The sequence below is a fragment of the Podarcis filfolensis genome (assembly GCF_964270895.1).
Source record: "Podarcis filfolensis genome assembly, chromosome: 10".
Lineage (NCBI taxonomy): Eukaryota > Metazoa > Chordata > Lepidosauria > Squamata > Lacertidae > Podarcis > Podarcis filfolensis.
This window is the reverse complement of record NC_139612.1, coordinates 68709809-68723760: the sequence shown is the minus strand read 5'-3', so window position 1 is coordinate 68723760 and position 13952 is coordinate 68709809. Positions and strand designations below refer to the sequence as shown.

General features: G+C 46.6%; 1 protein-coding gene across 1 annotated transcript in view; it reads right to left on the bottom strand.

Moving 5' to 3' along the window:
* Positions 1-1239: 1239 nt before the first annotated feature.
* LOC310742998 (uncharacterized protein) overlaps positions 1240-13952 on the bottom strand; it is a 28450-nt gene continuing 15737 nt past the window's right edge. The window contains exons 7-10 of the mRNA XM_083573020.1: positions 12017-12294; positions 8698-8763; positions 6577-6742; positions 1240-1557 (exon numbers count right to left, since the gene is read on the bottom strand). Coding sequence (XP_083429146.1) covers positions 1495-1557; positions 6577-6742; positions 8698-8763; positions 12017-12294 — 573 coding nt within the window. The 3' untranslated portion in view covers positions 1240-1494. The remainder of the gene's footprint in view (positions 1558-6576; positions 6743-8697; positions 8764-12016; positions 12295-13952) is intronic.

Below are 13952 nucleotides of genomic sequence, written 5' to 3'. Positions count from 1 at the left end.
GAACCGGCAAGATTAACAGCAAAGATTAGAGACCAAAACAACGAAAAATCCCTTGAAGACTGGAGACCTTTTATTGAGTATTTAAAGAACCACTATAGCGAGATGAAAATGTGAGCAGGACTTGAAACATGAGCAACAGCGTTATTAATCAAGATAATAATAATAATAATAATAATAATAATAATAATAATAATAATTTTAAATTATATCCTGCCTTCCCCAGCCGAAGCTGGGCTCGGACAGGCCAACAGCAATAAAAGCAATAGGTTAAAATGGATGTATTGAATAGTCTGTGTGAAATATGCAGCATTCAAGGGTAAATATGGAAACCATGGAAGGGGAGGACGGGAAAATGGTAGGTAAAGTACCGTATTTTTTGCTCTATAAGACTCACTTTTTCCCTCCTAAAAAGTAAGGGGAAATGTGTGTGCATCTTATGGAGTGACTGCAGGCTGCGCAGCTATCCCAGAAGCCAGAACAGCAAGAGGGATTGCTGCTTTCACTGCGCAGCAATCCCTCTTGCTGTTCTGGCTTCTGGGATTCAGAATATTTTTTTTCTTGTTTTCCTCCTCCAAAAACTAGGTGCGTCTTATGGTCTAGTGCGTCTTGTAGAGCGAAAAATACGGTAATTTACGGTCTATATTAAAGAATTGTATTTTTTTTAATTTGTGAATTTATTTATTTTTTTTAAAAAAAAAAACCTGGAGAGGAGGATCCTTAGAGAGTGGTGGGTAGGCAACTGACTCTGGCTCCTGAGTCCTGTTCTCAGCTTGGCCAGACAAGATACCCCCAGTGGGAAGCAGGATCTGAGTTCAAAAGCAGCACACTCCCCACATTCCCAGCAAGTCATCTTCAGATGCATCCTGCCTCCGACTGAGAAGGCAGAACACAGCCAACACAGCTAGCTGCCGCTGACAGCTTTGTCCTCCACGAATTTGGGCATCTGGGCTCTGGGACTGTCCTCTTTGCAACCCCTGCACCTGAGCCGCTCTTTAGCGGGAGCCAGTGTGGTGTAGTGGTTAAGAGCGGCGGACTCGTAATCTGGTGAACCGGGTTCGCTTCCCTGCTCCTCCACATGCAGCTGCTGGGTGACCTTGGGCCAGTCACACTTCTCTGAAGTCTCTCAGCCCCATTCACCTCACAGAGTGTTTGTTGTGGGGGAGGAAGGGAAAGGAGAATGTTAGCCGCTTTGAGACTCCTTTGGGTAGTGATAAAGCGGGATATCAAATCCAAACACCACTTCTTCTTTAGTGCTAAGCAATGGTTAACTTTAATAGCAATGACACCTAAAATCACCACGTGCAATAAAATCACCCCAAAGCATCTATCCCAGCAAGGAGAAAGGAGAGCGTCAAAACAATTATCCAAAGTGGGTTTTTGTGTGTGTGTGTCTGTTGACTACGGCCTCTAGGAGAAAGATTGTCAAGGCACACGCTACAGGATTCCAGAGCCAACAACTGATGGAAGAAGGCAAGATCCCCAGACGAAATGGCTTCAGATGGTGGGGGACACACAGAACGGCAGATTCGAGAGCAGGTGAGCAGCGGCGTTCACTACCTGTGGTAGAGAAGAGGTGAAATGGGCGCATTACAAACGCTCTGGGAATCCTAGGGCAAAAGGGATGGACCGCCGTCTTGTTAACAAGGTGTGAAGAAGCACTTTCTCAAGGCAGGTGAACGAAAGGACTGATTCATTCACTGTATGGTTAAACTGTGGAACTCCCTCCCACCGGAAGCCGACAACTTGGATGGTTTTAAAAGAGGACTGGACAAGATTGTGCAGGAAGAGAGGGCTATATCCGTGGCTACCAACCGTGATGGCTATGTTTTGCCTTTGCGGCTTGAGGCAGCTACGCTTCTGAATACCAATTGCAGGAAGCTACAGGAGGGATGCGGGTGGCACTGTGGGTTAAATCACAGAGCCTCGGACTTGCCGATCAGAAGGTCGGCGGTTCGAATCCCCACGACGGGGTGAGCTCCTGTTGCTCTGTCCCTGCTCCTGCCAACCTAGCAGTTCGAAAGCACGTCAAAGTACAAGTAGATAAATAGGTACCGCTCCGGCGGGGAGGTAAACGGCGTTTCCGTGCGCTGCTCTGTTTCGCCAGAAGTGGCTTAGTCATGCTGGCCACATGACCCGGAAGCTGTATGCCAGCTCCCTCAGCCAGTAAAGCAAGATGAGCGCCGCAACCCCCGAGTCAGTCACGACTAGACCCAATGATCAGGGGTCCCTTTACCTTTACTTTACAGGAGGGTAGAGGGCCCTTGTACTGGGGTCTTGCTTGAGGGTTCTCCAAAGGTAAATCAAGGAAGATTAAACATCAGGTGAACTTTCTGAGGGTTGGAGGCGGTTGGAGGATGGATGGCGGCTAATGGATTGAGGCTGAATCCTGACAAGACAGAAGTACTGTTTTGGGGGGACAGGGGGTAGGTGGGTGTGGAGGACTCCCTGGTCCTGAATGGGGTAACTGTGCCCCTGAAGGACCAGGTGCGTAGCCTGGGAGTCATTTTGGACTCACAGCTGTCCATGGAGGTGCAGGTCAATTCTATGTCCAGGGCAGCTGTTTACCAGCTCCATCTGGTATGCAGGCTGAGACCCTACCTACCTGTGGACTGTCTCGCCAGAGTGGTGCATGCTCTGGTTATCTCCCGCTTGGACTACTGCAATGTGCTCTACGTGGGGCTACCTTTGAAGGTGACCCAGAAACTACAACTAATCCAGAATGCGGCAGCTAGACTGATGGTTGGGGGAGGCCGCTGAGACCACATAACACCAGTCCTGAAAAACCTACATTGGCTCCCAGTACGTTTCCGAGCACAATTCAAAGTGTTGGTGCTGACCTTTAAAGCCCTAAACGGCCTCGGCCCAGTATACCTGAAGGAGCGTCTCCACTACCATTGTTCTGCCCGGGGTCCAGCTCCAAGGGCCTTCTGGCGGTTCCCTCATGGTGAGAAGCTAAGCTACAGGGAACCAGGCAGAGGGTCTTCTCGGTAGTGGCACCCGCCCTGTGGAATGCCCTCCCACCAGATGTCAAAGAGATAAACAACTACCTGACATTTAGAAGACATCTGAAGGCAGCCCTGTTCAGGGAAGATTTTAATGTGTGTCATTTTAATGTATTTTTAATCTTTATTGGAAGCCGCCCAGAGTGGCTGGGGAGACCCAGCCAGATGGGCGGGGTACAAATAATAAATTATTATTATTATAAGAGCTGTTCGACACTAGAACGGATTCCCTTCGAAGATGGTGGACTCTCCTTCCTTGGAGGCTTCTAAGCAGAGCTTAGATGGCCATCTGTCAGGGATGCTTTAGTTGAGATCCCTGCACTGCTGGACCAGATGACTGACTCTTCCGACTCTACAATTATTCGATTCTATGAAGGGCATCTGGGTTTTAAGCCATTTGGTTGGTGGCCATCAGTAGATCCACACCAGCAGATCCATATCCACCCATACAATGCTACACTAGGATTACAGAGCTTGCAGGGTCACTTATTAAGCAGTTCCAAGTTTTGGGATGGGATGACATCATGCCTGACACCTCTTGAGTGAACGACGGCAGGTTCATAAACTGAAGCCCTTTGACGACAATCCCACCCCAAGCATTGTTCGGAACCAATGGGCCAAATCGGCAGCCTGAGTCTTTGCCGACTAATAAATTAGCCAGAAGAGAGACTTTTACAGCAGCTCAACATAGCAGGCGCTTTCTTCACAACCAGCTCCATACCGCAGGCTCAGGCTGTTCAAAGAAGCTGTCGCACATGGTGCCAGGGACCACTCAGAAAACAGCATATTTTACCTCCAGGTCAGCGGTTCCCTTTTGGATCACGGCGTCTCGTGAGCGAAAGGGGCCCATTCACATGTAGAATTCTTTGGCAGGGGATTTCTGATGGAGGAGTTCCAGTTCAGTTCCCAAGAAGAAAGGGGGGCAGATTTTAATTTTGGTCCCCTTTCTTCTTGGGAAGCGAACTGGAACGCCATCATCGGAAGTCTCCTGCCAGAGAATCCTACAGCCGCCTAAAACTCATGAGACGCCTTCAGCCTTTCATATAGAGTCTCTCCAGTCCTTCATCCTTCAGCAATTCTAAGGGAAAGTGATGGAGATTTCAGCAATTTAAGAATAAGTTCTTGTGCCTTTCTAGCTTTGCCTCCAATATTGTTTTACATAGTTCTGACGCCATGACAGGTATTGTCCCAGCCACCATGTTGGAACTCTACACACCACAGAAGTTCATTTCTAAGCTGAGGGGTCCAAAATAGGAAGCGCCCTCACTCAGCACAACATGGGGGGGAGAAGAGGCTCCAATGACCTATCTCTCCCCCCCTACCCAACAGTACACAAAACAATACGACCAGGGCTTTTTTTCAGCTGAAACTCACCGGAACACAATTCTGGCACCTCCCAAATGGGCACCATTGACATTCTAAGAGAATGAGGGTTCGTGGTGCGTTCCAGCACCTCTTTTTCTAGAAAAATAGCACTGGATATAGCTGATCTGACTCAACAACCCACTCAGTTGTACAAACAAAGCAAACTGCAATCATCTGAATGCAACCAACCAAGCACTGGACCCTCCAATCTCTCACGACGCCAACCAAAATAAGTACAGTGGTACCTCGGGTTAAGAACTTAATTTGTTCTGGAGGTCCATTCTTAACCTGAAACTGTTCTTCACCTGAGGTCCCACTTTAGCTAATGGGGCCTCCCGCTGCTGCCATGCAACTTCTGTTCTCATCCTGAAGCAAAGTTCTTTCTGGGTTAGTGGAGTCTGTAACCTGAAGCGTCTGTAACCTGAAGCGTATGTAACCCGAGGTACCACTGAAAATATATAGTGGAACCTCGGTTTTTGAGCTTCTCGGAAGCTGAACAATTTGGAACCCGAACGCTGAAAACCCGGAAGTGAATGCTTCCGTTTTCGAACACACCTCAGAAGTCGAGCGGCTTTTGAGGTGCGTTTCTCCATTTTCTCGATGGAATTTGCTGACCGCCCATTGCTCCTCGGTTTTCAAACATTTTGGAAGTCAAACAGTCTTCTGGAACGGATTACGTTTGACAACCGAGGTACCGCTGTATAAATAAAGGACCTACTCACGTGACTCTGACACAAAAACCCCGCACAAACACTACACAATAGAATGAAAGATCAATATCCCCTCCATTTTTCCATCCTCTCTCTTTTCACCCAACCGCATACATGACAACAGTACGTCCTACCGAATGCCAACTGTGAAAAAGACTCCGTGAATTGAAAGCAGTGATATTCTATGTGCTTTTCTTTGTTTGTTTGTTACACAAGAAAATCTTTAATAAAAACTATTTTTAAAAAAACAACAGCACACAATTGCAGGGGGACAGGGGAAAGTTGTAAGTTGGCGCAACGGCGGCCATCTTGGCCAGGAAAAGCAATATCATCTAGGCTGATCCACAAATGAAGATGAAGGAGAAAGTTCCCAGAGCAGTGGGGTAGCGGGCCGGGATTACAGGGGGTCAGAGACCCATTTATGCAGCCCGTCTCCAGCACCCTAGAGCAGCCCAATCAGCATGAAAGGGGAGCTTTAAGCCACTCTATGCTATTGTGTTTTTAAGGTCAGGTAGGAAGGGAGTTGGGCGTACCAGCAAAATCTTGAGGGCACCAAGTTGGGGAAGGCGGTTGTGGAAGTCGCAGCAGGATGCTAAAATTCCCCCGAAGCCTTTGCTTATGTATTATGCATCTGCTACAAAGCAAAGAAAGGAATCACAGAGCAGATTCCTAACATAGCTTTGTGGGCTCAACATGCCTTTCTGAGAGAGAACGTTGTCACCTTTTGCCTGGGCTGGTATTTCCATTCCACACACACACACACACACCTGTGCACCTGGATGGGCGTTTTGTTTGAGAGCAACTGTAAAAGGGGAAATGATTAATAGGCAAAATGTTATGCGTGGCAGAGATAATGGCTAGAGAAATACACGGATGCCCAGAAGGCTGGACAGATCCTGGAGACGAGATGGGAGTCAAGTTTCACTCATGGGAATGAAAGAAAAGGGCACATGCCTAAGATTGGATCCTGTGCCAAATGTTAAGGCATTCTGGGTACAAAAGGAGTGTTTCTCGGGGTGCCAAAATAACTTTCGCAGCTGCGTGTTGTCAATTGGCTGCCGAACAAGATGTTTGGGTGCTGTTATGTACTGAGTTGAATAGGATCCAAAAGGCAGCAGTCTGATTGGTCCTAGAACAATGGGATTCAGAATGCAGCAGTCTGATTGGTCCACAGGAGCCACCCAAGCCAGCTCCAGGTGAAAGTGAATCCGCAACCTGATTGGCCTACAGGTGAATCCCGGAATTAGCCGAGTATATTTCAGGTGCCTTTCAAAAATAGAAATCCAGAGCAGCTTCTTCTTCTTCCCAGACAGTTGGGGGTCCCACAATGAACATGATGGAATTCTGATGTGGCCAATCCAATTTGGCTACACGATTATGTCATAAAGCCAGTTCAGAGTGAGGGCTTCGTGCCCTCGCTCTGAACAGGCGAGCATATATATATATATATATATATATATATATATATATCACACAAACACACACACACCAGGTCTTACATCCTCTGGCTTGCTCAGCTCCTTGTAGGGTAGACAGGCAGGCTTCCTTTGGCCCCTCTGCCACTTTTCCCATAATTTGGTGAACAGGTATTTGTCCATGGCTTCAGCAATCTCCTGAGGATTGTCCAACTTTCGGAAATCCTCCGATGGAAGAGCTTGGATGAATCTGGAGACAACAGTTGACACTGTTAAGAACAATCTGTGTCCTGCTTCATCAGTTTGTGTTATCAGTCTTCCCTCCACCTAACACAGAGGCTCTCAAACATTTTTTCTCCTGAGCCAAGCTTTCAGAAGAAAAAATTGCTTACGTCACACTGAATTTTTTTATATAAGGAATACATTGGAAAACAAAAAGAAACAACTCCTAGCAGTGCTTGATTTATAACATATTATTATTATTATTATTATTATTATTATTATTATTATTATTATTATTACTACTACTATTACATACCAGCCTATATCTCAGGGTGGTTCACAATGCAAAGTTACATCATATGAAGCAGAAAATACCGTACTTTTCCGTGTATAAGACTAGGGTTTTTTTTTACTCTAAAATAATGTTTAAAAAGGGGGTCATCTTATACATCTCCCCCCATTTTCATAAATTTGAGACCCTCAAAATAGGGGTCGTGTTACACACGGAAAAATACGGTACATAATTAAAATAATCAAAACATAATCCAGATAATCAAAACAATTAACAATACTAATGTATATACACGAATAATCAATACACTCCCCGACAAAAGCCCCTAACCAGTACTCTAGCCCCCAGATACAAAAATCCAAATTAAGAAATAACACTTAACAACAATTTAAAACAACCCCACCCTCCAAATATTACAGCACCCACCCAGGTTAAAACCCCATCCCCTATATGGAATTGGCAGAAATGACTGGCAGAATCCGAGACCTGGGAGAAGAGTTGGTGGAAGAAGACTGGAAGAAATTTAAAGACTATCTTTGGAAATACTGTAAAATTAATGAATGTTAAAATGATGTGGGATTGAAAATAAGTGGCATTAGCAACAAAGCTAACAAGAGTATGCAAAATTGAACTGATAATGGATGAAAATATAGAGTTATAATATGTTAAGATACAGAGTTAAGACAAACAAAAGAGGGTAAGGATTTGCTGATTTGATTATTTAAATGGGGATACAAAAAGGGGAGGTGTGAGGAGGCCAAGGAAATAAGATAATGACTTAGGGTTACAAAAATGGATTTGTTTTTACTCTTCTTTTTCTTATTTTATGTATTTTTCTATGTTGTTTTTTTGTATTTCTTTCTTTTTATAAGATTTTTTAAATTTATGTTTTTGTAAAACTTCAATAAATATATTTTTAAAAAATAAAATAAAATAAAACGATAATTTTAACGTAACAGAGCTGGCCCACGCCCTCGTTCAACCCCCAAAGGGACAACCCCCTTCGGTGTCTCCCCATTGCGGCTGGCCCTGCCCCCAGGGCAGGCAGGCTTTATAGAGCCTATAAAGTAGAACGCAACTACTTGATAATATGACCCTGGGACGTCAAGAAAGTGTAAGACAATGCTGGTACATAAGAACATGTAAAGGTAAAGGTAAAGGGACCCCTGACCATTAGGTCCAGTGGCGAACGACTCTGGGGTTGCGGCGCTCATCTCGCTTTATTGGCCGAGGGAGCCGGCGTACAGCTTCCGGGTCATGTGGCCAGCAGGACTAAGCCGCTTCTGGCGAACCAGAGCAGCGCACGGAAACGCCATTTACCTTCCCACTGGAGTGGTACCTATTTATCTACTTGTACTTTGACGTGCTTTCGAACTGCTAGGTTGGCAGGAGCAGGGACCGAGCAATGGGAGCTCGCCCCGTCGCGGGGATTAGAACCGCCGACCTTCTGATCAGCAAGCCCTACATTCAGTGGTTTAACCAACAGTGCTACCCGCGTCCCTATAAGAGCATGAATCATCCTCAAAATATAAACGAGCCTGCCAGTCCCTGACACCTGCCAGCAAAGACTCTTTAAAGTTGAAAGAATGCCAAGGATGGTGGCCGAGCCTTCTGTGTACAAACCATATGCTCTAGCAACGACCTATGGTCTATTATTGCCTCCAACCCAAACACACCACACCTTTCCTTACCTTTCGCACCCATCCAATTCCAGTCTGAGTCTTTCTTCGTAGCCTGTCAATTCTTCCTGCAGTTCCCTAAGAGACAAGAGAGAGGGACTCAGAGCCGATAGTCCTGGGCAGCTGTTACGGCTTGTAGAAGGCGTTTGGGCCATGAATTGTCAGACACAGGCCCACCGTCAGTTCTGCAAATTCTGCCATGATCAGCAGAGTCTGCACAGCTCCAGCAGAACACCGGAGCTTTCCTGCTTTCCAGTAGGCCAGCCTTTTCCAGAGTTAAGGAAACTCCTTCCCAACTCAGTTGAGATTAAAGTGTTTATCGCCTCAAGGGACGAGATGGAGCCAAACACAGTAACTACTGTAAGGCAGATCTTCTGGTCTTGGAAGAAGCAAATATGCAGAGAGATCCATTTCATCATGCTAGTTCACAATGCTGTGTCAAACCACCAAACATGATTGCTTACAGACCCACCGTAGCCCCATATAATGACTGCAATGGAATCTTGAATTTTATACCCATCTCTGCATGCACGCATATTCCTGATTTAAGTGAGCAACCTTTGTTGCTAAGCTACCAAATGCACCTGACGTCCTATCTCTAAACAAGATCCAAACATGGGTGTGTGTGCTAGCTGAAGACACAGACCAAGTGAAATTTCACTCCTGTTTTAAATTACACCAGCAGCAGCCTCAAGTGACAGTCTGGAAACAAGCCTGTCTGATCATCTGAAGGAGCGTCTCCACCCCCATCGTTCTGCCCGGACACTGAGGTCCAGCTCTGAGGGCCTTCTGGTGGTTCCCTCACGGCGAGAAGCCAAGTTACAGGGAACCAGGCAAAGGGCCTTCTCGGTAGTGGCACCCGCTCTGTGGAACACCCTCCCACCAGATGTCAAGGAAATAAACAACTACCACCAGACTTTTAGAAGACATCTGAAGGCAGCCCTGTTTAGGGAAGTTTTTAATGTTTGATGTATTACTGTATTTTAATATTTGGTTGGAGGGCGGGGCATAAATAATAAATTATTATTATCTCAAAAACACCCTTTGGCCATATAATAGGCAAAGTCCGTTTCGGGGGCCTAATGTGGCCCGCCAGTCGGTTTAATCTGGTCCTTCTAGCAGTTTATTTCCTGGGGTAAAATCCTTTAAAAAGCTCAAAAACTTCAATCCTAAAAAAAAGGTCAACAACTTTGGTTGGCTCTTCATCAAATCTGGCCGTCTTTGAACTAAGTTATGGCTCAAGAAGCTGGATAGGTTCCGTCTACAGCAGTGCTTCTCAACCTGTGGGTCCCCAGATGTTGTTGGACTACAACTCCCATCATCCCTGAGCTCTGGCCTTGCTAGCTAGGGGTGATGGGAGTTGTAGTTCAACAACATCTGGGGACCCACAGGTTCAGAAAGGCTGGTCTACAGGAAAGGAGAGCTGAGGCAGGAAATCGCAATGTATATTATGTCTTCTGAAGCTTTCCCAGCAAGGCTCTTCACTGGAAGATAACCGGATCCCTTGGTCTGCATAAGTACTGTATCTACAAAGGTCTACCTCTTTGATGTCGTCCTTAGATTCACAGTTAAAAATCACACCCTACTTACGGGGCCAGGTGCGTTACTGCCTGCCTGCATCCTCGGCTCACCTGTGCCTCTGTGATGCAGAGAAAACTCCTACAGATAGCTCAGTTGGTAAAGCATGAAACTCTCAGTCTCGAAACAATAGGTACCAATATCCCAAAGAAGCAGGGAAATACTTTTTATGTATGCAGCAACAGCCACACGGATGCTACTAGCCCAGAGGTGGAAAGTAGAAAAAGTCTAGGCTGAAATGGCAAATCTGACTTGAAAGCTCAGGAACCAAGAAGACAAAAACTTTTTTAAAAAAAGAATGGGGAAAATGTATAATTTATTTAGGAGACCGCTGTCAGCAGATGAAAACATCAGCGGGATTTTAATTGCACTTGTAATATAACAAATACTATGGATAATATGAATGGATACAAAATTTAGATTATGGAATAATACGCGGTTGTAAATGTTGACATTAGGAGCCACGGAGGGGATGGGGGAAAGTCTCAAGATTCTGAGAAATCTCTATACAGTGGTACCTCTGGTTGCGAACAGGATCCGTTCCGGAGGCCCATTCACAACATGAAAAGAACACAACCCACAGCGGCGCATCTGCACATGTGCAGGTTGCAATTCGCCGCTTCTGCGCATGCGCGTGATGTCATTTTGCGCTTCTGCGCATGTGCGAGCGGCAAAACCCGGAAGTAACCCTTTCCGGTACTTCTGGGTCGTTGCGGGACGTAACCTGAAAGAACGTAACATGAAGCGGACGTAACATGAGGTATGACTGTATAGGGATATGCATTTGGACTGTTATAAATTTATATTTGTAAAATCAAATAAAAATGATTTAAAAAAGAGAGAGAGAGAGAGAGAGACTCAGTCTCAGGGTTTGGGGTTCGAGCTCCACATTGGGCAAAAAGATTCTGCCTCGCAGGTGACCTTGTGGTCAACTCTACGATTCTATGATTCTGTGTGCCTATTCCTACGAAACATCAACACTGGCTCCAGAGTCTTTGCCACTCAAAGGTAAAGATAAAGGGTAAAGGGACCCCTGACCATTAGGACCAGTTGTGGCTGACTCTGGGGTTGTGGCGCTCATCTCGCTTTATTGGCTGAGGGAGCTGGCATACAGCTTCCGGGTCATGTGGCCAGCATGACTAAGCCGCTTCTGGCGAACCAGAGCAGCACATGGAAACGCCGTTTACCTTCCCTCCGGAGTGGTACCTATTTATCTACTTGCACTTTGACGTGCTTTCGAACTGCTAGGTTGGCAGGAGCAGGGACTGCGCAACAGGAGCTCACCCTATCGCGGGGATTAGAACCGCCGACTTTCTGATCAGTAAGTCCTAGGCTCTGTGGTTTAACCCACAGCGCCACCTGCATCCCTTACTTGCCACTCAAAAGTAGTCCATAAACAGAATATGGCAGCCTCGGACACAATTCCACCCTGTCTGAAACAGGAATCCAATGCCTTAGGAACAGAAGCACATGAGCCTGGTGGATCCAGCCAACAGCCTATCTAGTCCAGCATTGTGGTTCTCACAATGACCAACCAGACGCCCATGGGAAACCCGCAAACAGGATTCGAGCATAGGAACGCTCTCCCCTCCTGTGGTTTCCATCAGCTGGTATTCCAAAGCATCGCGGTCTCCAGCTGTGGCAGCAGAGCAGAGCCAGCCTGGACAGTAGCCATCAAGCCTCTTTTAAAGCCATCTAAGTTGGTGGCCGTGACTGCTCTCCTGTGGCAGTGAGTTCCACCGTTTTAACTTACAAGATCCTGGAATGAAAGTGATGCACAGCGCTGCCGCCGTCGTCTCTCCTCCGCTGCAGCCTTGCGCCGAAGGCTCTCCTGGCTGCCTCCTTCAGGTCTGCTTTGGCTTGGGCTACGTCGGTTGAATTGGATGTCGGTTCCCGGAGGAGGGGCCACATGTGCAGAGGGAGAGCAGAAAGACTTGGCGGACCGTGGAGAAACATCCCGTCCAGTATCTCCACGGAGGTGGACTCCTTGATGGCAGTGGTGTAGCGGTTGTCTCGTGCCACTGGGTTGTCCTGGAGGGAAGTTGGGCAGGCAGAATGCGGCAGCTAGACTGGTGACTGGGAGCGGCTGCCAAGACCACATAACACCGGTCTTGAAAGACCTGCATTGGCTCCCAGTATGTTTCCGGGCACAATTCAAAGTGTTGGTGTTGACCTTTAAAGCCCTAAATGGCCTCAGCCCAGTATACCTGAAGGAGCGTCTCCACTCCCATCGTCCAGCCCAGACACCAAGGTCCAGCTCCGAGGGCCTTCTGGCGGTTCCCTCGTTGTGAGATTACAAGGAACCAGGCGAAGGGCCTTCTCGGTAGTGGCGCCCTCCCATCAGACGTCAAGGAAATAAACAACTACCTGACTTTTAGAAGACATCTGAAGGCAGCCCTGTTTAGGGAAGTTTTTAAGGTTTGATGTTTTATTGTGTTTTTAATATTCTGTTGAGAGCTGCCCAGAGCGGGACAGGGTAATAATAATAATAATAATAATAATAATAATAATAATAATAATACAGTGGTACCTCGGGTTACATACGCTTCAGGTTACAGACTCCGCTAACCCAGAAATATTACCTTGGGTTAAGAACTTTGCTTCAGAATGAGAACAGAAATCGTGCAGTGGTGGCACAGCGCCAGCGGGAGGCCTCATTAGCTAAAGTGGTGCTTCAGGTTAAGAACAGTTTCAGGTTAAGAACAGACCTCCAGAACGAATTAAGTTCTTAACCCGAGGTACCACTGTAAAAATAATAATAATAATAATAGTAATAATAATAATGCAGTGCAGGTTACGACACATCCTTAAGGTGCGCCGTGTGCACTTCTGATAACAAACCCAATGTGCCCCAGTGGAGGTTGAAGGTTTGGAGAGACAGTGGGTGGGATCCAATATTCTCTGTCCCCTAGTGCAAGAGCCTTTGAGCTACTGGACGGCAGAGTATGAAGGCCGCACAACAAAGAAATCCAATGCACCAGTTGTGCTAACAATGGAGCTGTAGAGCTGGAACGGGGCCCAAGGGTCATCTAGTCCAACCCCCTGCAATGCAGGAATTGTGCAACACCTGCTTTTTGTGCAAAAAAAAGAAGAAGTTTGGCCATGCACTTGTGTTTTCTCTTGAGCAACAGCCGATCCTAGTTGTGCAATCTGTTGCACAGTGATTTACAGTAATGTGTTTCCTCTTGTTCCATCTACTGCTAAGTGACTTTAACTTAGGGCCGCAATGGATGCAACTCAATGACATGTGGGGAGTGAAGTCCCCTCCCGTCATCTCAAAATGATCTCTTGGGAGCTCCCCCCTCCTTCTTTCTTCCATGACTTCCTCCCCCATCTCTCGGTTCCCTCCCTCCGGCTAGCAAAAGCAACGATTTCCACATGCAGTGCATGATCAGCTTGTGGAACTCCCTGCCACAAGATGGCTACTAGTCGACATAGCTTTGGGATTGTGTATCAGTGGCTAATAGGTAAGATGGCTCCATGGATTCTCTGTGTTTCAGAGGCAGTTTATATATCACCAGCTCCGTTTACAGAAGGAAAACTGATGCAAAGGCCACTCAGAAAGCCTTTGGTTCAATTCACTGGCTACTAGGGATGGGAGAAATTCAGTTCAAGTTGTATGTAAAGGCTAAACAACCTAATTTGAACTTCCTGGAACAATATATGGGCAGAAACAGCCTCCGGTCAAA